Source organism: Homalodisca vitripennis, chromosome 4 (assembly GCF_021130785.1).
Source record: "Homalodisca vitripennis isolate AUS2020 chromosome 4, UT_GWSS_2.1, whole genome shotgun sequence".
In the NCBI taxonomy this organism is placed as follows: domain Eukaryota; kingdom Metazoa; phylum Arthropoda; class Insecta; order Hemiptera; family Cicadellidae; genus Homalodisca; species Homalodisca vitripennis.
The window spans coordinates 44,966,165-44,989,245 of NC_060210.1; the positions used below are offsets into that span (position 1 = coordinate 44,966,165).

Here is a 23,081-nt window from a genome sequence, read left to right on the forward strand (position 1 = left end):
CAAAGCCCAAATCTTTCTTATAGGGGTCAACCTTTGTTTAGTTGGATAATTGAGTAGAATGCTACATTATTAATCCAGTAAACAAATTAATTAATTAAAATAAAATTAATCGATTGAAATGGGAAAATATTGTTTAACAAAGTAAACTAAAAGCCTCAGAATTAGGTCATATTTATTATAACCGTAACTATTATATGGCTCAGAAGGCATATTTTATACAGTAAATATGCAGCCAACTATATTTTACAACTCAAATATCATGGAAGTAGGACTTTTTAGTCAGTTATGATGGCCATCTGAGCTGTGACCACTGGTAAGGTGACAAATGTTTTTAACTGATTGAAAGCTTGTGGATGGATGCAGCCATCAGAAATTGACAAGGTGACAGATTGCAAAGGGTTAAGTAATATAATCTGACATTTATTATTGTCACTGTTATACACTTAGTTTGATTTTTACCCTCTCCACTTTATCGTTTTGAAATTAATTTGTTTATTTCAATAGTTGCGTAAACAAACAACTGTCAAGTTATTTTTTTATAATCGAATATATCATTCTATAAGCAATTTTCAAATTTATTTTTTTTAAAGTAGTTCTTCGTAGACATTTTTCTAATATCTTGAGTGTATTATTATTAGCAATTTTATTATTATATTTCTTGTAAAAATTTGATTAAACCATAGGCCATGCACATTTCGAATACCGTTTTCTATTTTGTTAGTTATTTCCAATAAAGTCTTATTATGAAGAAATATCCTACATGTTCGGTCTTGTAATTAAATTTAAGTAGCAATTGTTAGTAGAGGCCTATTTAAAGAAAGTATTAAAACAAAACAATTACAGTAAACATAGTGTAATGTTTACTTTTCACTTAAATGTAATTCAATTGCAGATCCACAACAAAGTGTTTATAATATTTTATGAATAAAAGTTGGTAGCTTTGAAAAGGTATCAGATTGTTTCTCAAGAAATAAATCTGGTACGGAGATGTATATGTGACCTGACTCATTGCAAACATAATGCTAAACTGTGTTGTGTTGGCTCAGGGCGAAAACGTAGGTTAGGTTTTGGGACGAAAGGGAAATCGTCATTCACAGTCCATCGATCGGAAGAAGTGCTACCAGACGAGGTGCGACATTTGGTCAAACAGGGGTCGTCAGTATCGAGCGATGGCGAGGGATCTCAAGATGGCGACAGGTCCGATTCTTCCCCACCCCCACACCCTTATAAACTGCAAACAAAATAACATAATAAATCATTTGTCTTATAAAAACACGTTATAAACAGCATAATAAAAATAACTGGATTACAAATTTTGGTTTAAAGAGAAATAATTTATTTTTAATATTTCACGTAAATATTGTGTTTTATTAAAATGTTAAAAAATTATTCTTATGTTTTGATTTTTTGTTTTCTATTGCTGCAATATGCATATACTTATTGATTTTCTATTCTCAGATTAAATTTTTAAATACAAAAAAGCAATAAAACCAAAACAATGTTTCATTTTTATTATATGCTACATTGGTTGAGTTTTTAAAGAGACATTCAGTAATTACAATGTTTTTTTTAGTATTTTAAAATGTGTATTAAAAGATTTGATTTTACCCCTTGGTAAGAGGAAACATTGTATCTTTGACTATTTTTAAACTTTGCCAGCAGCAAGTAGTTTAAATACAAATAATGATAGAACAAAGACTTGTTTAGATAATTGTGTACTCAAATCAAAACTATCAAATAAATCAAATACATATTTAACGTTTCCTTAATATTTAAGAACAATATAATGTTGATTTTATTTTTAACAAATTTATGTTAATAGATTATTTTGAATTCTAAAATTTAAAAGCCGTGTAATTACTAAAACTGCGTTTAAATATAGTTTATAAACTATACATTTAGTTTTTTAATATACCTTTGAAGTTTTTATATTAAATTACATAATTTATCCTTTAGGATATAATGTAATTTTTGTTACTATTTTTGTAATTTCTTCTCATTCCCTACATAAGTAAATCTACAAATTCATATAATTGAATCTACCAAATTAAAATCCTATTCTGACTGTTCCTATTCTGAAGGAATGCTCAGTCCTTACCTATATTTATATTTAAAATTATGATTGTTTACATTTATTCTTTGGGCTTCTATAATAACCAATCAAATGCATGTAGTCAATGGTGTCTCTTGATGAATTGTCCGTCATTAATCGTTCATATTGGTAAATGGTCCATAATATACTATAAATTAAAGTACACCAATGCTTTGAGAAATGTTTTTACTTTAAATTATACTTGTTCATTTCATACTCTTCAAAGAGTTAAACAAATAATAATGCTATTCGTTATTTAACTGTAAAGTTTAACTTACTTTTTTATGCTTGATCAGTATATTGCATTTTCTGTTTAATATAACTAATATCTATATGTATTTTTGATGAATTTTTCTTTAATTTTATTACTACATTGGTAATCAGTTATGACATTTTAGTTGTATTAGTTATTTTATATATACACACAAAACAACTCTTCTAATAGTTCCACCTAACAAATTGTTTGCAGTTTGTACGATCCAGACACCAGAATTATTTCCTGAAAAGAATGAAGACCAATTCATGTGACAAATAAGTGACAGGAGTTAGGTAATCTAAAATTTGGAAAAGTAGAGTGTCTTACAGTTTTAGTTCAATAAATTAAATTCGCGTGTGTGGGTGGCTGTATAAAGTATTTTTGTTTATTGTTGTATAGATTTGTGTTTGTGTTGTACTTATTTAAAAAAATCTTTACTGAGTATTCAATACCAGACAGTCATTATATTTAGAGTATTCATAATAATATAATTGTAATTCATATTTAGCTCATTCTGTTTCTACAAAGTAGTTTTAAAACGATCCTTCATTCAACCCCAAATAGCCTTATAAGGTTAGCAAACCTTTTATGCTGATGTCATTACTTTTCTTTATTAATAATACTTTTCAAAATTACTGAACTGTTTGTCAAGTTATGATAGACATCATTAATTTTCAAAAATTACTAGCCATGTTTTTTTAAGTTTTACATTTAATAGTAATATCTTGTTTGTTAATCACACGAAATTGTGATTATAATTAAAAATATGATACTTATTTTACCTATAAAAAGTTTCAAATTGTTTTTTACATATAGTTGTCACTACACATTTTAAGAAAAGTGTCTTATTATCAGATTTTTAAAACCATAATAGTAAAGAAAAGTTAAAACAATGAAACACAAATTCACAAACTCATTAAATAAAACAAAAGCAAGAAATAGAACATGGAATTACTACAAACACTGATTCAAACTCTTGGTTGTGCATGAGTAATAGGTTTATCATGTATGTGTCCCATGTACTATTTATCTTATGTATATTTTATTTATTGAGTTTGTGTGTATGTTCCCTTTACATTTTTATGTTTCGTGGTTCTTAACTTCTGTTAACTATCAAATTTTAAACAACCGATGATGAGACATGAGTCTCACAATGTGTAATCACATAAATATGATTTTGAAACTGTTAGACAACTACAAGGTAAGATGCCATATTTTTGTTAGTAATTTCTTATCGAATGTTCCCTTGATAGCAGCAACTCTCAGACTCTTTATCTAGTTGGGTAATAACTAATTAGCTAGCTATTAGTTATGTGTCAGTCGGTTGATTGTAAATGCGTGAGGTTAAAAATTATTAATTATAAAGTGATTTATATTTTAGTGTTTTAAAAATTACACATTGTGAGACTCATGTCTCATCATCGGTTGTTTAACACATTTGCTACCTTTTTATTTTGATCCTCATAAAAACTGATATGGCAGACAATCAATTTCCTTTATTCTACCAATTTCAGAAAAAACTATGTGATTTTATATAATGCTAATTTGTTCTTACCTTCCGAACAAAGGGAACAAACCAGCCAAGCCAGCAATCTTATATATTATTTATTTTAGCATAAGAAACACCAACTTAACCAATACTCTATTTGCCAAGCCTCAGGGTAGCGATTTAGGAAACATTAGTGTTAGTCTGTTCAATAAAAAAATAAATGCTGGAAGACATTTTTTCAAGATAAATCATCTACCATTCATTAAAATCCATTTAGAGTTACAGTTCCTTAAACATCTTTTAAAAGAGTCTTGAGTCTTATTTTGCTAGCTCTCCTTTGTAACCATTTACACTAGCATCAATCAATTGCTTAATTACCATGGATGCTAATACATTTACTTTCATCTCATATTATTTTTACGAAAAAAAAAACTTTAAAATAAAGTAAATATGCATATTCTGTACCTTTTTACAAAGTTGAAACATCTAAAATTATTAACTATAAACATCAGATTATTAAGTGGTGATCATTTCTCAAGAAAAATCTTTTATTTTGATGTTTATTATGCATTTCCATGATTTCAGATTTCTTTATTCATTCAAAGACATATTTTTACATGAATAGGACCTTGTCATGACAAAGCTTACATTGGTATTTATTAGCTGGAGATATGTTTCATTTATCAAATACTTTCTTAAATTTTCTCCATTGAACATTTCATTCCAAAATGACTTTATAAAATTAATAAATGAATAATAAATAAGAGTTCAAATTATTGAAATTGATTAAAAGTTATAACTAAATAACAATTAATTTAGCTCACAACGTAGGATAAATAGAAAGATAAACGAACTAAAACTGTTCTTTGTTTAAAGGTTATTTTTGACGATGGAAGGATTGTGAAGGAAACAGGATTTTTCCGGACATTTGCCATCGTTCAGTGAAACAAGAAAACAGTAACACTACGTTTCGAGATCTGCAATCTGATCTCTTCTTCAGGTAAAGAACTAACCTAATACATAATTACAAACTGTTTGTAATTATGTATTAGGTTAGTTCTTTACCTGAAGAAGAGATCAGATTGCAGATCTCGAAACGTAGTGTTACTGTTTTCTTGAACTAAAACTGGTTAACAAATTAATATATAACTACACCAAGTCAGCTATAGATAGGGTTAGTAATTTATTAATATTATAAAATAGGATGAGTAATTTGCCAGTCATGTAATTTTCTTTTAAATAATTTGAGTAGAAGATTCATAACTCACAGAGGTAGTTCACTGTAAAGAGGTCTTGCAGTGATTTGCTACCCTAGTATAACTTTTCCAATATTACGAAAATAAATTCCTAAATTACTTATGTGCCAAGTGCTATGTGTATGTGTGTAATTTTAAATAATTAGGAATTAGGATGTCATTGTGCACACATTCAAAGGCCTTGCTAAGATTTCAAAAAATAGCAAAAGTAAATTTCTTCTGTTTGAAAATGTCTAAGATATTTATGGCACTCTTGGTAGCACGATTTCTACAAAAACCTTATTTAATTTCTTTGAAAACATTCCCTTACAATTCCAAATATTCACTTAAAATAAAAAAAATTATTCATGATAAAAAATTACATGTCAAAATATTTTAGCCATAACTGGAACTAGACTAACTAGACAATAACTAGCTGGGTTAGATTTGGATTCATTTTTGGAAATTGGACAGACTTTTTATAAGAATTCGGTTCAACAATCACTAATACACATAATTAAATTATTAGATATATCAAAACAATCCTTTGACACAGTTTTTCATTTTAACTGAGGTTACATCACAGGGTTTGCACGCTCCCATTCCAATATCCAGCTGGTAACCAAATAATAACTGCAAGGATCTGTCATGGATTTAGGATTTCGTATTGAATTTTGCCCTTAGACTCAATAGAAGTAATTTTTAAATGAGTAGATAGAACTCGGACACAATTTAAATTACTAGATTTTATGATGGCAGAGAGTTTTGACACATAAATGTAAAACTATAGGACAAAATTTGATGATGATTTGAAATACTAAAATTTAATTTCAGAAAGAAATCTCTAGTGTATGATACTAACGTTGAATTTTTATAGACATTATATCATTTTGGTAAATATCTTAAAGATCTTGTGTTATAATTCGATCAACTTGTCTATTATTATCTACTTGTCTTTTTCCACTATTGAACAAACACTTGGATTTTCGGGTGAAAATCTGAAACAAAAATATACTTATTTAATAATTAATTTTTCATACCCCAGTCTGTTTGTTTGGTTACTTGGGGTGATTTTATATACTTGGACATGTGAGTGTGTGAATGTGTATTTTAACAAAACCTGTTTCTTTTGGTTTGGATGTAACCTAAACAAATATTTCTATTGAAATCCAAAATTAAATTCATTTTCCTTTAGTATGCTATGTTTATGAGAGAAAGAAATACTCAAGTAATACTACAGGCCAAAAAAACCAATCTGTATAAAAATTTGATTTTAGCACCAAAGTATGTTTATGACATCAGACTTAAAGTTACATTATGTTTTTCACAAAGCTGCTTACAGTCAGTTAGAAATTCCTAATAATGCTTCTACCATAGGATATGAGCTCGAGGAAGCTCGAACAAGATGGCATCTCTGACACAGTTGTACCAAGCTAGTGTTATTTATTTCAAACTGTCTATATTTCAAAATCCCCATCTTATTCTATTGATTTCAGTAAATTATATCACATATCAACACTATTATGTGCATAAGATTTCGGTTGCTTGAGCTAAAGTTTGAAGGAAAACCTGTCATTGTAAACCAAAAATACAATAAAGTGTGTGTATGGTTGTGTTTTTTAGACAAAGACATGTGTAACAAAGTTATGGAATTATTTTTTTATATGTTTTGGTGGTGAACTTCAAGTTTGCTGCTTGTTTGTGGTTCCTATGTACTACCAAAAACACAAAAAACTTAAAATGTCTCACACTATTGTAGTTTTTTGTTATTTGTAACTCTAAATCATATTTTCATGTTCCATCCTTATAAAACAGAGCTAGGAGATATTAATCCAATTTTTACATTAAAAATTCTCTCATCTTTCTAGTTGTTTGGCAACAACTATCTTTTTAAATATTGGATGGTTTAATGATCACAAGTTAATCTTAAAGAGGCTGATAGTACAAGGGGCAGCATTCTCTTGGAGCGTTTAAATTTGTCAGCTTTAAAATAATTGCTAAAACTTCTTTTTAAGCCTTTGTACCCCACCTCCCTTGATGAGTGACAGTTGATTTTATGACCTCTGAAAATCCCATTGCTGCATAATTCTAGTTGTGAGAAGCCAGAAAAATATGAGTGATATGACTGGAAAGTCATTTGTGCTGAGAGACAGTTTTCCATCTCTCGCATTGTTGTTGAATATTGTATGCAGACCGGGTGTTTCATGTTAAATATATGTCTGAAAACAATTAAAATAAAATTCCATATGTCTAATGAGGCTACCTATAAAATGTATCTACCAACATTAGCAACCCATGTCGCAAAATATTACAGGCACATATGTACACAAAGACATTCCAACAGGAAATAAAGTGTCATTTTGTTTTAGCAAGCAAAAAGTAACGTAGTTCATGTGTTATAACAGTTTTATTCCTAACATGTATATTTCTCAAAATGCTGGTAGTGAAAATAAATGTCTTAACATTACCACAGGAGGACAAAAACACCTTGTTTTTCAGCACGCTCTACTGCTCATATTGCTTATAAAAAATAATATTTGTAGAACATTTGATGTATTAAATTTTTTTTATTGGGTCGGTATTTTCAAAAAACAATTTGAAGTTTGTTGTTTTTGGGTTGTGAAGCTGATCACCTACAAGGCAGCACACTTTAAATATGCATTCAATGCACTAAAACGTACAACACTGCTGAAAAATACTTCTATATTTTCTTTTTACAAAAAGAATACTTTAGAATATCTATTGCTTGGATTAGTGTTAGAGACAGAAATCCTCCACTTATTTTTGGCTCTTCCTCATTGTTCATCCGTATGTTAGGCCTCCTTGATAATAAAAGTGTAATGGATCTGAACCATGTATGTAACATGAAACTTAAATAATAATCTATTGACAGTTACATTTTTACTGTGCAATGAAGGCACTCTGATTTGTGATCGAAAGTGAACACAACAAAATTAACTTTGGCCTTGTTCGCATTGCGAATGCACATGTTAAATGCTTGTGAAGATTGGAGTATTTTTGTTTGAACGATTCTGTTGGAAAGGTACTGCAAATGTCTCTCGGGCTGGCCCTGCTTCTTTATACATAAACTTATGCTTACTCCATAGTAACAACTTGTGGTATGAAACACAACACATTAGCGTTAGGTATATTATATAGAAGTTCAAGGATAATTTCAATATTTGTTATTTCAAAGTGAGAAGCTGGAACTGAAAAGTCTTCTCTACATTAAATGTGTGTGTGTATACGCACGTGTGTGTGTGTGTGTGTGTTTGTGTATGCGCACGCGCGTGTGTGTGTGTAGGCAATCATCCATCCTCAAATTATGTAATTGTAAAGAAAGATCATAACCTTTGTAATTTTGTAAATCTAATTAGTAGAGCCTATACAAACTGATTATAACGTATTGAAACTGTCTATAAATTTCATCAGAGAAGATTTCTGCCAGTATTTCATTAAATCCACCTATTTATATAATAACCAAATAGAAAATATGGATTCTGACTGTCTGGTGATTGTTATCTCTTGAGAATGCCTCTTGTATATACCTTTGCTGGCTTGGTTGTGTCAATGTTTGGCTGTGTGTACATGGCGTGAGTGTTCTTATGGTTCTGTCATGTGATTATAAAAACTATATATTGTACAATTTACTTACAACACCTTCTCAGTTGTGTTCAGATTCGCATTTTTATGAGTGGTTTATAGTCTTGAATGTGCCAATTATTGTTTGTTATGAAAGTTCTACTCAGTAAATATTATATGTTATGTCTTAAATACAACATCAAAACACCTTTTGAAAACATGAAGTAACATCAATATTTCATTAGATTACTAAAACATTTATAAATCAAATTTTCTTTGGCAAATAACAATATAGTGCCTCTGAATGGTATTTTAAAACCATTTTTAGTTAAAAATGTATTCAAAGATGAGTCAAACACTAATCTGTTTGTACTGTCCCTGGATTACTGAGCAAATTACATATCCTAAATAATCTATTTCCTTTCTTAAAGACTGGGATTTTGTAAATTTGACAGTTATGCCTCCTTTCAACTTGCTTAGGATCTGTTCTACGTGTTTAAGATGTTCTTAATATGTATTTGAAGTGATTAATATATCATCTCCGCATGATGTTTCAAATTCTGTCAGATCATGACCTTTTACTTTGATCAATCCTTTTATAAATAGGGCCTTTTAACATTTAGACCATAGGTAACCTTTTATATTGTAAATGTCTTCCTTCATAAACAAACACTCCATATTTTCTAGATTCTTTATTTAATTGTTTGTAAAATTCCTTGAGATAAATCACATTTTGACTTTAAAAAGAGATATGTCTCTAACATATAGAGGCAGGGTAGTGTCAACAGTCTCACATTTTTTAACGTTGGTGTGCACGGCTCTCTCTTTTGCAGCTTGGCAATGACTCTAACTGCTCTTTTTTGGAGAATGAAGACTTTTGAAAAGTTTGTACTTGAGCAACCTCCCCACAAAGCCAATCCGTAGATAGATTACTCTGTAGTATGTCATCATCAGTACCTGAGTTAGCCAATACCCGGACAGTTTCATCAAAACATAAATGCCTGAGGATAACTTAGAACAAACACTATCTACATAACAATCCTAAGTCAACCCTCAGTTCAGGTGTATTCCAAGGAACTTTGTTGATTAGACTTCTTCGATCGCAGTTTCATCCAACATGACTGTAGGGCAAAAATCTGAGTCTGTTTATCTCAAACAAAACGGGATGAACATTGATTTTGTTGGATTTGTTTTGAGATTCAGTTTATTCAAATACAACAAACTCCCTCTCTCCTCAGATCAAACGTCTGAAATGCTTACAAATCGTATTCTATTATTGAGATACGATTTAAGCCAATTGAGTGGCACTCTTCGTATCCCATAATGTTCTAGTTTAGTTGATGTGTTAATGAGGGTGTGATGTCAACACAGTCAAAGTCGAGAAATACACTCAAAGTGTCCCTTTGACTTTTGATCCCTTCTACTACCATATCAACCAGACGTGCGATTGCATCTGTTGCAGCCATTCCACTTTGGAATACAAATTGGTTTGTTAACAGTAGATTGTGTTTCTCAAAAAATTCATGCATCGAGTGAGAAAGACCTTTACAAAACTTTTGCTAAGAACCAGTAACACTGAGATTAGGCGGTAATTTTGGGTGGACAGGGAATTGCCCTTCTTAAAAATTAGAGTGACTTTAGCAATTTTGAGACAAGGGGGAAAATGCTTTGAGCTTTGTTTGGGAAGCCATGTTAACACACAGTTTGAGTCATTAGACTTCTTCGATGCCATGTGGCTGGGGCCAGACCCATTGAGACTGCTGGACTCGGTATCTGATGTGGACGACGTCCGTGGTCAGTTCCAAATTTTCAACAAAATATTTGTTGAACCCATTTGAGACCTTCACGAGATTGCTAATTTGAAGATCGATTTTTTTATAATTAAAATTTTATTGTTGATGATGGCTCATGCAATTTTTGAAACATTTTTGGACGTGAGCAATGCTTTGTTTACATGATAAACTTTTGCAGTTTTGATGACTCATTTTTTGTAATTTTGACAAAGGGCTTTGAATTCATCATCTGATGTGTGCCTATTGGTTTCGAAGAGGAATAATAATTTTTCTTTGAAAATTAGAATACTTCTGGTAATCCAAGTGCACTTTTTCTGCCTCTGTTTCTGCTCAATTTTTCTTATGGAACAGCTCATGTTCAAAGATGACCTTAAAAAATTTAGAAAGCTCCTATTTTCTTGCGAGAGCAAAACAAGAAGCTTGGTGTTTGTGGGTCTTGTGTCTCTGATTGTTTTTTCTTTACTGGATCCCTTGATGGCTCATGACCACTGATGGTGATCTATTGGCCGTAGTACTCCAAGATGGCTGTGTTGACCACCAAAACCTCAGCGTCTGGCAGATTAGATTTTTGACGACATTGTGAATTGCAGTTGCTGAAGTGGTCGTTACTCTCATGGGAGAGTTTATCAACCAGTTAAGGCCAAATGACCTCAACAAGTCAGCGAGTCTTTTAGACATTGGACCATTCACATCTAGAACGTTGTTCTCCTATGACAAGGAGAAGTCTTTTTCTATGGCATGAAGTTGCATCTTTTTTTCATTACATCTGTCCAAGATTTTTAAAAAAATATTCCTCAATTCCATTGGGAGACCTGTACAAATCACATCACGTCAATTTGTGATTGGCTTGTTGTTTACCCGTGCAATTCCAAAGTTTTTGTCAGTGGATTCACCAAATGTGCAAAGGGTAAAGGAAAAGTTTGTTCTCAAAAAAATTGCTACACCTCCTCCTTTGAAGGAGTTATGACAGAAAAAGTTTGCCAATTGATAATTTGAAATTTTCAATGTTTCTGTTAAAACCGTTTTCGATTACAACAAGCAGGTCGGGATCGAGCTCTTCACACATGAGTGATAGTTTATTTTCCTTGTTCATCTCACGTTCTTTGGTAATTGGTTTCTCAGATTGGAATTTTAAATTTTTTTCTCTTTGGTGCTATGAGTGGGGTCCCTGAAAAAGTCATCCATGTTAGAAGAGGCGAAGAGAGACTGCGAGACGATGTGTCCAAATATGTCTTGTGGCGCATGACGTAAAGGGCAGGTGGTGGCGAGCTCCACAGGGCGGTGACAAAACTCTCACATTGAGGAAAAGGAGACACCCAAACTGTCCTCAAGGTGTCTTCACTGGACCCAATGTCCAGTGTTCCAGAATCCAGTACGATGGAAAGGGGGACACTGGCAGCAGCAGGCGAACCTCTTTGTCCCGTAGTTGATGCAGAGTGTGCTAGAAGAGCATGGCCGGGTACATGGTGCTTTGGATCCACCAGACAGAAGCTTTCCACAATCAGTTCGGTCAGCCTCCACTTCCCTTTCTTGTTCAAGTGTGAGCCGTGTCTTGTGAAGAATCTGTGGCTAGTTTTGTTGAAATCTGGAACTTGGATGTTGTGCCTGATTACTTATTCCTCAATATACGCATTCATGAGTACGACTTGTTCATTTATGATGTGGTCAGCAGGCAGATTGTAGCGATGGGGCAGTGTGGCGACTATGAGCTTGGTTCCTGGTGGTTTAGACGTAATTCACTCCTTCAGATGCCTATAAATAATACGTTGCTCCCCGGCTGCAAGGTTGTAAGTCACAGCGATCAGGACAACACAGTGAGTACCATTTGTTAGCAGGTGGAGTTTTCATGCCATAATGTTGAGGAGCTTACCACCGGGCTTAAAAAACCGCAAACTGTCGTGGTCGTACCCACTCACTTCTCTAGCAATTCAGCTATACAACAAGTATGGTTGTTGCCTCCAACACTCACTGACCGTATGTCAGATAATACCGTCCTGCCCAGCTGGTTGTAGTTATTTTTCCTTCCTATTTTTTCTCATTATTGCCTTTGCAGGTGGTTATTGATGAGTTATCGGGATTAACTCTGTTTTTCCCAATTCTTCAGAATTCACCAGCGAATGCGATTTCTTATTCTTCTTTGTCACCTGCATCCATATATTATCTAACTCATTTCTACATGTACATGTATTCAGCTTTCCATACAACCACTTGTTCAACCTCTAAAACCTCAATTAGTTTTTATGCTGTTGATGAGTTTTAGATTCTCTTGCTCCTGTTTAGTAGATAACTCATATTGGGTGAAGAACTCATTCTTGCTGAGTGTACATGAGTGAATTTGTAACTGGTCAGTGGACGGAACGGGGCTAAGCGGCAGTTCACATTGTACGTCGCAATCTACGTAGACACGTTTACTCTTTTTGGAGGGGGAGGCCACGACCAAAATGTGGTCTGTGTTTTGCATAAGGCAGGTGTCAGATTCTATTGAATGGTTCAATAAACTACAGTGCTCTTTCTTCAGTTGAACCATCTCCTCCCTTAGGCATTAATTTTCTAGAACCAGATCTCGTATTGATGGCTTCGAGGTTTGGTAGGGCGTCATCATCCCCCGTGGAAGATGTCGGCCCAAATTATAAAGTGATGATAGCCAGATGGCAGGGCAACGAGAATCGAGATAGATGTCGAGTAGTCAGCGAAGGAGGTAGGTGTTCCGACAGGTGAAGAACACCACGAAGACGACAGTTGCCTAATGGTAACAGGATGTGGTCCTGAGGGTTTTTCATTGCAAACAGCTATAAACTGGATGTCCAGGTCGGTCTGTATTGAAGTGCCACATCTTTTCCCAAGCCAGCGCCAGGAAATATCCCCGTTCTTCAGGATTTTATGTCTGTATTTATACTCGTACAAAATACGAGTTTTCCTTTCTTTGTACGAGGAAGACAACTACGTGGTCTTGAATGTGTATAAGATTTATTTTTGAAGAAGGAAATACATTAAAATATAAACATTATTGATTTAGTTGATTAATTAATTAAATAACAAATAAATAACGATATAATGCAAATAACAATAAAGTAATGGAGTCAATAAAATAAATAAATAACTAAAATGCAAAATAAATAGGAAATAAGTTAAAAGTAATAGTTTAAAACAAAAAGATTGATTATTTCTTCACAGCAAAAATATAATGCATGATCGTGATTCAATCCACAATCCTGAAAGCTATCAAGCCGCACTGTTGTCACTGAGCTACGATTGATGTGAGTGACATCTGCAGGTACTGGTATATGGCTCGCTCGGGATTAGGACGAGCGAAAAGGCTCGTGTGACTAACTTCAGACTGTGCTTGTTGGTTAGTCAGAGTGAGGTTATACTACAGTTTATGTGCCTTACTTACTTGAATGTCCAATACCGTAAAATTGAACTTCTTATATCGGTCACAGTAAATAGTTGTATAGTTCAGAGTCTGAAACAATTTTAGCACTAAACTAAAAGTCACTAAGAAATACAAGGCGATATAGCCCCACTGTTATAAACTGACGAATCCCAGTGCGCAACCAGTGAGCATATGTATGTAAACTGCTTACCAGGCCATTAAAAAATGATTCAAAGAAAAACAATGTCATCATTATGCAGAGTTTCTCTGGACAGATGGTAAGAAACTCATTAAAGGCACCAATACGCAATCATAAACTGGTTGATAACACATCATCTTGGATTGTGATGATTGTGATCTAAAGTTAGGAGAAGTATCCTGTTTGGACTTTCTCAGTCAGGTGATGAAACTGATATCATTATTGGCCAGGAACTCTTACAGATAGGTATGCCTTACTAACAATACTTATGGTGCTCAATAAGCTTAGACAGGTGTGCTATGAACTAGAAATGCTTATGCCCTCCTTTTAATCTAAACTAATCAACATTCTTTGTTTGAAGGTTATTTTTTACGATGGAATGATTATGAAGGAAACAGGGGTTTTCCGGACATTTGCCATTGTTCAGTGAAACAAGAAATCGGTAACACTACGTTTTGAGATCTGCAATCTGATCTCTTCTTCAGGTAAATAACTAACCTAATACATAATTACAAACTAGGTTAAAATAAACAAATCATACCAAAGCGTTGTGGCACGCCTAAGTCAGGAATCACAACCACCATGTTGTTTGTCAACTTCGCTACTCTAAAAACATGTACTTAATAAAAAACTATACACAACACTAATCATTAAAACTGAACTACAGAATACAGGTCACAATACGTCTGCATTCGTCTACTAACCACCTACGACTGACGAGAGGGCACTAGCCAAATGTTTTGATTTGCTTTAGTATGATTTGCTTATTTTAACCTAGTTTTTAATTATGTATTAGGTTAGTTATTTACCTGAAGAAGAGATCAGATTGCAGATCTCGAAACGTAGTGTTACTGATTTCTTGTTTCACTAATCAACATCATGCTAATATTCAGACCATGTGATTGATCTTTACTCCAACGATTGTAAGAGAGCGTAAAGTTTGTATCGTGTTCAATTTCAAGATAAACCTTTAAGTAATTGATGAAGAGCAAGGAGACTTAATTGATAATAAAGTCAGAATATTGTCTATCAAATCATATATATCTAACAAACTAAGTAGTTAGTTGGTTTAGACTCTAGGTTGATTTCAATATTTCCAGTTCCAGTTATAACTCAATTGTTTATCTCAAAAATGAGTGGTCTAACAGGTCTGAGACATATTTTATTAAATTTTTCAGTTCATTTTACATAAAATCCAATAAATGTAACAACTATCTATATGCCATAAAAACATCAATTTCGCTTTATTTCTGTACTTTCCTAGAAAATTGGATGAAATCTTTCCCTAACTGTAGCTCGCTAACAAAGCATTTCCAGACATATGTTTATATGAACTTTTGTCATTATGCACACACGCACACACACACACATTTCAAGTTGAGTTCTTACTGCAAAGAAAACATATAAATGTACTTAATTCATTACATGTACTGTATATATTGGATGCATTAAATTAAGTTCAAACCAAACATATTATTCAAAATAGTTTTACCGTGCATCTTTAATAATTCAAGATACTGTATTGTGTGTAGAAAGTCAGTGCAATATTGTTGTTATAATTCCTGATTAAAGTTATGTAGTAAGCCTATGTAAATACTTAATATTACAATCAAGAGGCAAAAATATGAATTTCAAGATTGAAACTAATTAGTACTCATGCTGTAGTGTTTTAGATTTGATCACATGACTGGTACCTATTATTAAATGAGAGTAAAATAAATGTTTTTTAGCTAGAAATGGGTTTTTTGTCTGATGATGAAAGAGCTAGTACGTGTTTTATTCAAAGACAAATTCAACTACCAAATAGATTTTACACTTCTATGAGATTATTATACCAATTATTCTTAAGTCACAACTAAATAAGAGCTTCCATAGAGTTAATCAATTAAATGACAAGTACAATAAGGTATCAAAGTTCTTAGGTTGAGGGACTTCTCGTATTAATACTTTGTTAATATTGTATCTTAGTTATTAGTCTACAACCTCTTTTACATGTTAAACATTACTCACATTATTATTTCTTCCAACTTTGCTAGCTATATTTGTTTAAAAAAATTGCTAAAATCCATAATTCCATTATTGCTATAAACCAATTTCTTCCTCTTCAAGAACTTGTAACAGAATTCATCTGGTTTCTAAATTATTTAGTTGTGTGTTACTTGTATGATCGTTTCGCAAATATATATTCATACTGTGTGATGAGAAAGAGTTAATCCCTTTATAATATCAATTTCAGCCCCACTCTCCTAAATTCATATTGTATCCAGAAAAAATATTTTTTCCCATTTAATTTTTCAAGATTTTCTTTTCATGCATGTCATAAATCAATCAAATGATATCAAATCATCATATGGTATCATGTCATATCAAATGTTTAAGGTTAAGTGAAGAGAGGACTTTTAGTCCTAACTTCGATCCTATAAATAAATACATTTTTCATTTTGTTTCATAAATCTATGACTTATTCTCTTCTGTTATAATATTAAACTCTTGATATTACTTTTGTAGGGCAAATAAAAACAGCTTAATTAAGCTGAACTATTATAAGCAATGTAAAGGAATGAACAAATAACATAATTTAAGAGCCATAGTTACAATATTGTGTGTAGTGAATTTTATTGTGACACACAGTAGAACAAATAATAGAACATCATCGATTTTATATGTGAGTCAATAATTGCTATCTACAATGTTCTGTCATACTAACATACCTAACGATTGATTATACTATGTCAAAGAACTGGAAATGCGGTCATCTACTTTATAATGGTAAATTTACTGTGTATCAAGTTATCTTTCGTTTAGGTCTGTACTAAATTGTAATTTAAAGTCTGAAAATCTATAGATGAAATTTAAATAGCTACTTTTTATTGCTATATTAACTTTATTATCAATTTGTTTATATATTTTTATTATTTCTATACTGAATTAAAAATTCATTGTGCGTGTGTATTCAACAGCCCAAGTTTAATTTTTTGAAACAAGAGAAGGTATAACAATAGTATAGCCTTCAACATATGACATTTATAAATTATGTATTAACTGGTCAGGACTGTATTACAAATTTTGTTTAGATTTCCAAATTTCCTATGCATTTTAAATACATTACAGATATTTTTCAAATAAACATGCATTGCTAAGCAGATTAGCATGGGTGAGTCTCCAGAACAGAGGCGTTATAACATAGACACATATGCACAAACAGCTATGGTTTCTAAGCAATGTGTTTTATTAATATAACAATATAATATAATATGTACTAAATAATATGCATATAGTGTATCATATAATATATGTAATATTGTAATAAATAGTAATAGCTAATAAATAAATAATATATGACTAATTATACATACATGTATCAAATATAGTATATATGGTCCTATATTTGTTTGTGCATCATCATATTCAAATATTGGTACTATAATGAGTAGAATATTCAACCAAATATTATAAAGAATGAAGGAATCATGTGCGTACATATGTCAAAATATACCAACAGCAACCATTCAGGTTGATTGAGGAATATGAAGTGATAACTCTAAAAAGTTATAAAACTAGAAATAAGTATAATTTTGTACTGTTATAAAAAACTAACTGGATCCCAGGATGTCCTAGTCATTGACTTTATTAAAAATGAAGACGCTTTCAAAAAAAGCACAAAAATTATATAAAATGATAGAAAGAGCTAAACAGAATATAACACTACATCTACTGAAACCTTTTCAACAAACTGCCAATAAATGCAGCTTAAGGTCACCATTTCAGTTCTGGAAGCATGTTTAGTCTATTTCCAAGTGTTACACTGGCACAGACATATGAGAGTACGGTTGCGGTGTACTTGGCGACTATCCATAATTTCTGCTTAGCAGTTAATATATTGGGATGGATAAAAAATTGAGATAAAAGTAAAATAATATTAATGCTTATTAATTTTCAAGGATTGTTGTTTGTATTGACTGATGATATTAATGAGCAGCAGTTAGCCTGTAAAGATAGACTTTGTTAGATGTAAGCAGCACTGCAGGGTGTGTGAGTGTGAGAGTGGCAGTATTGCTCTGTGTAGAGGGAGCTCGCCGGGGGGGATTTGCTCGCTCTCATGAGGTCTCCCCCCTCCCCATACGTCAATCGAGCAGTCACAGCATATCTAGTTCCGACAACTCCTCGTAAGTAGGATAGGGATCACACTCCTCTCCCTTCACTATTGTTTTTTTTTAAACTCCCAAAATCCGCAGTATTAATAACATAAACATCTAATGTCTTTAATGCCTTTAAATGTATTTCATTCATATTTTTTTTTAATGTTGCTAAATCTTTAAAAACAAAAAATGACAGTTTGGCAAGTAAATATAGCTGAAGTGTTCCAGTTAATGTACCCCGTAGGTCCTGTTCATCAGGTAGTCTTAAATAGTAAATCTATTTTTCTTAATATTTGTCTGTTTTTTTGGAAAGCCTCTTTTAATAAGATCTTGTATTGAAATAATATTTCTATGGAAAATAAAATTGCTAAATTACATATAAATTTGTCTTTAACTAAATGTGCCAGATTTGCAGGATTTCTGGGCCTAATGTGTGTGACAGCTAAAAATAAATCTATTACAGCTTTGTCATGGTGAACTAAAACACTAAAACAATATTTTAAGATGTTTGTTAGTGTCTTCTAAAAGTTTGTTAGCATAAAATGATACCCTATGTACCATTTATTTAGCTTTTTAATCTATCAGTCAAACAAGAAAATATGAATTGAATGTAAGTGAAATCATTAAAATATGTGTACAGTTGGTACAGTCATAATTTGCAATTTTAAATCTATTAATATTATTAATAATAAAAACTAAATATGATCATAAAAACAGTTTTAAAATATAAAAACATTATTTTTTTTTTTTTTCTCCTTTTCCATCAGTGGTGTGATCCTTTTGCGTGTTCTTCTTGGTATAAATGTTGGCTGCACTGTCGTCCACTGTCGCACTGTGAATGTTTTTGGTTTGGTCGGGTTGGTGATTGTTTTTATATGGTTGGTGATATGAAGCATGATCTCAATGTTCTCATTAAGCCTCCTTTTTATTTAATTTTTCTCATGGATGTTCAACGTCACCACACTTAAATGTTATGGTCATAATTTTTGCACTGGAATTGTGCCACAAACTCTATCAACAATATCAGTTACACTTATAAGTAAGGGAATGGGCAGAAAGTGTGACAACAAGGTGTTAAAAGAAAGGAGATTATTGTTAGATATTTATAAACTCTATAAATAAAGCATCATAGAACAAGTAAATGTTGATCTCATTGTTTTAATATTTAGAGAACAAAGAATGAGAAAGTAGATTAACCATTTTACCAATAATTATATATAAGTGACAAGCTTTTCTGTTTGAATTATTAGGTTGTGATTTATTTAAGACTACAAAATATAAGATTGATTAACGTGCATTACATTGAAATATGGGTAATCATCTTTCAGTTGGATGTCAACACATTTCATTATTAATTTCATCCCTAAAACTGACCTGAATGTGTGTCTAGTTTATGCAATACAGGTAAGACAAAAATTTAAAGTAAATAAATTTATAGTCATGTGAGATTTTAAAACTCAATGTGTAATATTTAAGAAAAAAATATACACAAAAAATATGTTATATTTTATATATATAATATATTATATGATATTTGTGTGTAATATTTACATACAAATGCGGTTTTAATTTACTTTATTTTTATTCAGTTTTTATGGAATTCAACAAAATCTTAGGTGGCTTAAGTTAATGGTTTAACTTAACTTAAATCCTTTGTGTCATACACACAACAATACATACACACTCTTAGCTTATCCTTTGACAACAGAACTCTCTGTCCAGTAATTAATTCAGAAAATGCTCTAAAAGTTGAAAGAATCAATCAAAATAAGAAAGGTTTTGAAAGGAATTTTTGTGTAAAGTAATTTCTTAAACAGCTGAAACAGAACTCAACAATAATGAACTACTAAAATTATATTATAAGGTATATATAATACTTAACTGTGCATAGTAATGTGGGTAATTAGATGGACAGATTTTCCAAATCTTTAAGACAAAATGTTGTCGATCCACACAGAAAACCCTTTATCCTTTTGATAAAAACAAAAATTACACAAGTTTTAAGCTGTAAAACAACATAATTAATGAAAATGTATTTATTTGGCATGCATATCGCTTCTGGCATGTACCTACATAAAATAGATAGTGCCAAAATGTTCAAACATTTATTTTTTTGTTAATTAAAAAATAGCAAAGTATCACAGAACAGTGTGATTCTGTGATATATTAATACTTGACATGCTGGTTGTTAATTTGCATAAAGAAACTAATATATAAACTGGTACATTTACAACAAATTATTAGTTCATTACTCAAAACTTGTTTTGGTTGCACCTATTGTTATTATTTTGTGAACTTAGAATACACCATTTCAAGAATCAAAAGTATTGATACTATATGTGTATTAGAAACATCATTCGTCATTTCCATTTATACTAACATGTAAATTCATTAACCCATAATGGATTAGTAATGCACCGTAAAATTTAAGTTTTTTTTATGTTTGAAAAATATTCATTGCACTAGTATTTAAAATTATAATATATGTAATTACAATCCATATATAAGTTTTAAAATTGAAATATGACAGTAATCGATGTCATTATATATGCTCTCCAGCAACTAATTCTCAACTGTTCTAACTGACAAGAACATGTTTGTTCCACTTATAGGTTCTCTCCCACTAATTATAATATATGGGATGAATGTAGTGCTTCTCTATAATTTTCTTCCTTGAATTTTCAGATTTAAAAAATTCTGAATAAAAAATTGTAACTTTTTTAAATGTTAGCTTAAGATTTAGGTGTGCTAACAACAGATAAGCCAAGCAAACTGTACCATCTGCCAATGCTCACTAAGTCCTCTCCACTGAAATAGCAGCTGGAATAGAAAGTTATGTTATAACTTGTATTATAGAAGCCTTAACAAAAGTTCAGAGTAATTTAATAGTTTTTAAACGATTAACAGTCTGTCCACATAATTTTAAAGTGTTAATGTTGGCTAATAGGTCAAAACTTACATCACTCATTAATATAAAATATATGCCATTGATGATAGCTTTTATCCTTAGTAAGATAAAAAATGTCTCATGAACATTGTATATTATCACAATAATCATGAAGAAACAACATTATGACAATTATATTTAAGATTTATCCAGTAAGTCCAATTGATATTATAATTGATTCCAATATGGTATCTATCACTCCTGATGTATACTATACCATATAGCCATGTTCAGTGGCATGTATGAAGCGTAAAAGCCAATGACACACAAGGACAGACAGCAACAAGTATAGTCTGACCGGAATAAATGCTTACTGCACTATTTGATGGCTAGTCCTAACATTACCAGTGGCTGAATTAGCTTAGCACTGTTAAATACTACCGATTGGTCAATAGCCCGTCAATAATTATCAGACTGTTGAGAGGCACAGTCATTGAAGGCTGTGATAATTTTTGTTGTGCCTCTTCTTGTATGGTGGAGTGGAAATTTATGAAATTACTGAATATTGGCTCATTTGGACAGATTACAGTAATATGTCTCAGGGAAGCAATTACTTTCTAATGAATGAAGAGTTTCAGTAATGGGCAAGAGATTTTTAAAAGTGTTTTCATCTTCAATCTTTTGAGTTGATGAAATACAATATGATCTTTTGTCAATTGCCGGTGGTTTAATGAAGATGCTAATAATAGATAATCTAATTGTATGGATTGTATAAATAACTCGAACTGTCTAGGTGTTATAACAACTTTTAAGCCAAAATCATTTACACCAGATAAAAATGTTGTTAAATGATAAAAATTTTTAATTATGATGGCTCTCAGAACTGTTCCTTAACATGTCAGTGATTTTTAGGAAGTTTACAGGTGTTTAATATTGAGCTGTTTAATAATTTCTTAATATATGAGTTAACAACCACAAGAAAGGGACAACAATAGAATTCAAACAACCCACATAGTTCAATAATCAGGGGAAATAAAATATGGTGATACACTTAGTGCCACTGGCTTATTAAATTATAAATTTTGTATGGACCTTATAATTGTTATTAGAAGTCAATGGATAAATTGTTTGAGCTAGTTTATAATGTGACTGACTTTTAGTCACAGAGAAAAGTGTTTTGCCACAAGGTTATATCTTGTATGAATTTGTAAGTACTATTTACATTTTGTGTTCTATTATATGAAGATTTATATTTCCAAGCAACATTTTTAAATTTCCAAGTTTGTTAACTTACTGTTGATTTTACAAGACCTACTTGGAAAATTTTATTTTATTATAAATATATATATATATATATAATAAAATACAATATATATATATATATATATATATATATTGTATATATATATATATATATATATATATATATATATATATATTAGGAGGCTACATTACAGACTTACAGACATGTTCATTTCTTCATTGTTGGTTCTTTGTGTAAATATGTAGAAACTAATTAAGAGTCCCAACAATGGACGTAAGCTAATCGTATGTGAACTTAAGAAACCTTATTGGTGATTTTCAAGAAGGTTTTTTTGAAAAAAGAGTCACTTTTTTTACAAAATCGTGTTTACTGTATTTACTAGTGCTCTCAAGAAATAGCCTCAGAATTTACTTATAATGAAAAATTCACTATTGAATGGTGCTTACTATTCAGGAGGTAACACACAACTGCTTACGTGCACTGCTTTAGCATCAGTCAGGGTTGATTTATACAATTCTAGAAATTGTGTAATCGTTGAATATTATTACTCACTATCAATTTGCTTGTATACAGTACACAACTTCATATAGTATATTCTTTATAGTAAGGTATATTCGTATTTATAGGATATAGGTGTAGGAGTTATATTTTATCTTTTGGGTAACAGGATATAGTTTATCATCTATTAAATTGTAAATTGAAACTTATTTGTCAAGTTTATACTTTTTTCAATATTAGATATTCCAATCATGCAATCCAATAATAAATCAGC

At 31.3% G+C, this 23,081-nt stretch overlaps 1 protein-coding gene across 9 annotated transcripts in view; it reads left to right on the forward strand.

Annotated features, from left to right (window-relative positions):
• The window catches only part of LOC124359254 (regulating synaptic membrane exocytosis protein 2), a 206,148-nt gene that overhangs the window by 155,934 nt on the left and 27,133 nt on the right, over nt 1–23,081 (forward strand). For 6 of the 9 annotated variants that reach the window (XM_046811843.1, XM_046811844.1, XM_046811846.1 and 3 more), the window contains one exon: nt 1,047–1,197. The exons of 1 other annotated variant lie outside the window; for it this stretch is intronic. In XM_046811843.1, coding sequence (XP_046667799.1) covers nt 1,047–1,197 — 151 coding nt within the window. Of the gene's footprint in view, nt 1–1,046; nt 1,198–18,085; nt 18,186–23,081 lie in introns of all 9 variants that reach the window. 2 more of the 9 variants (XM_046811842.1, XM_046811850.1) reach the window with 1 other exon arrangement.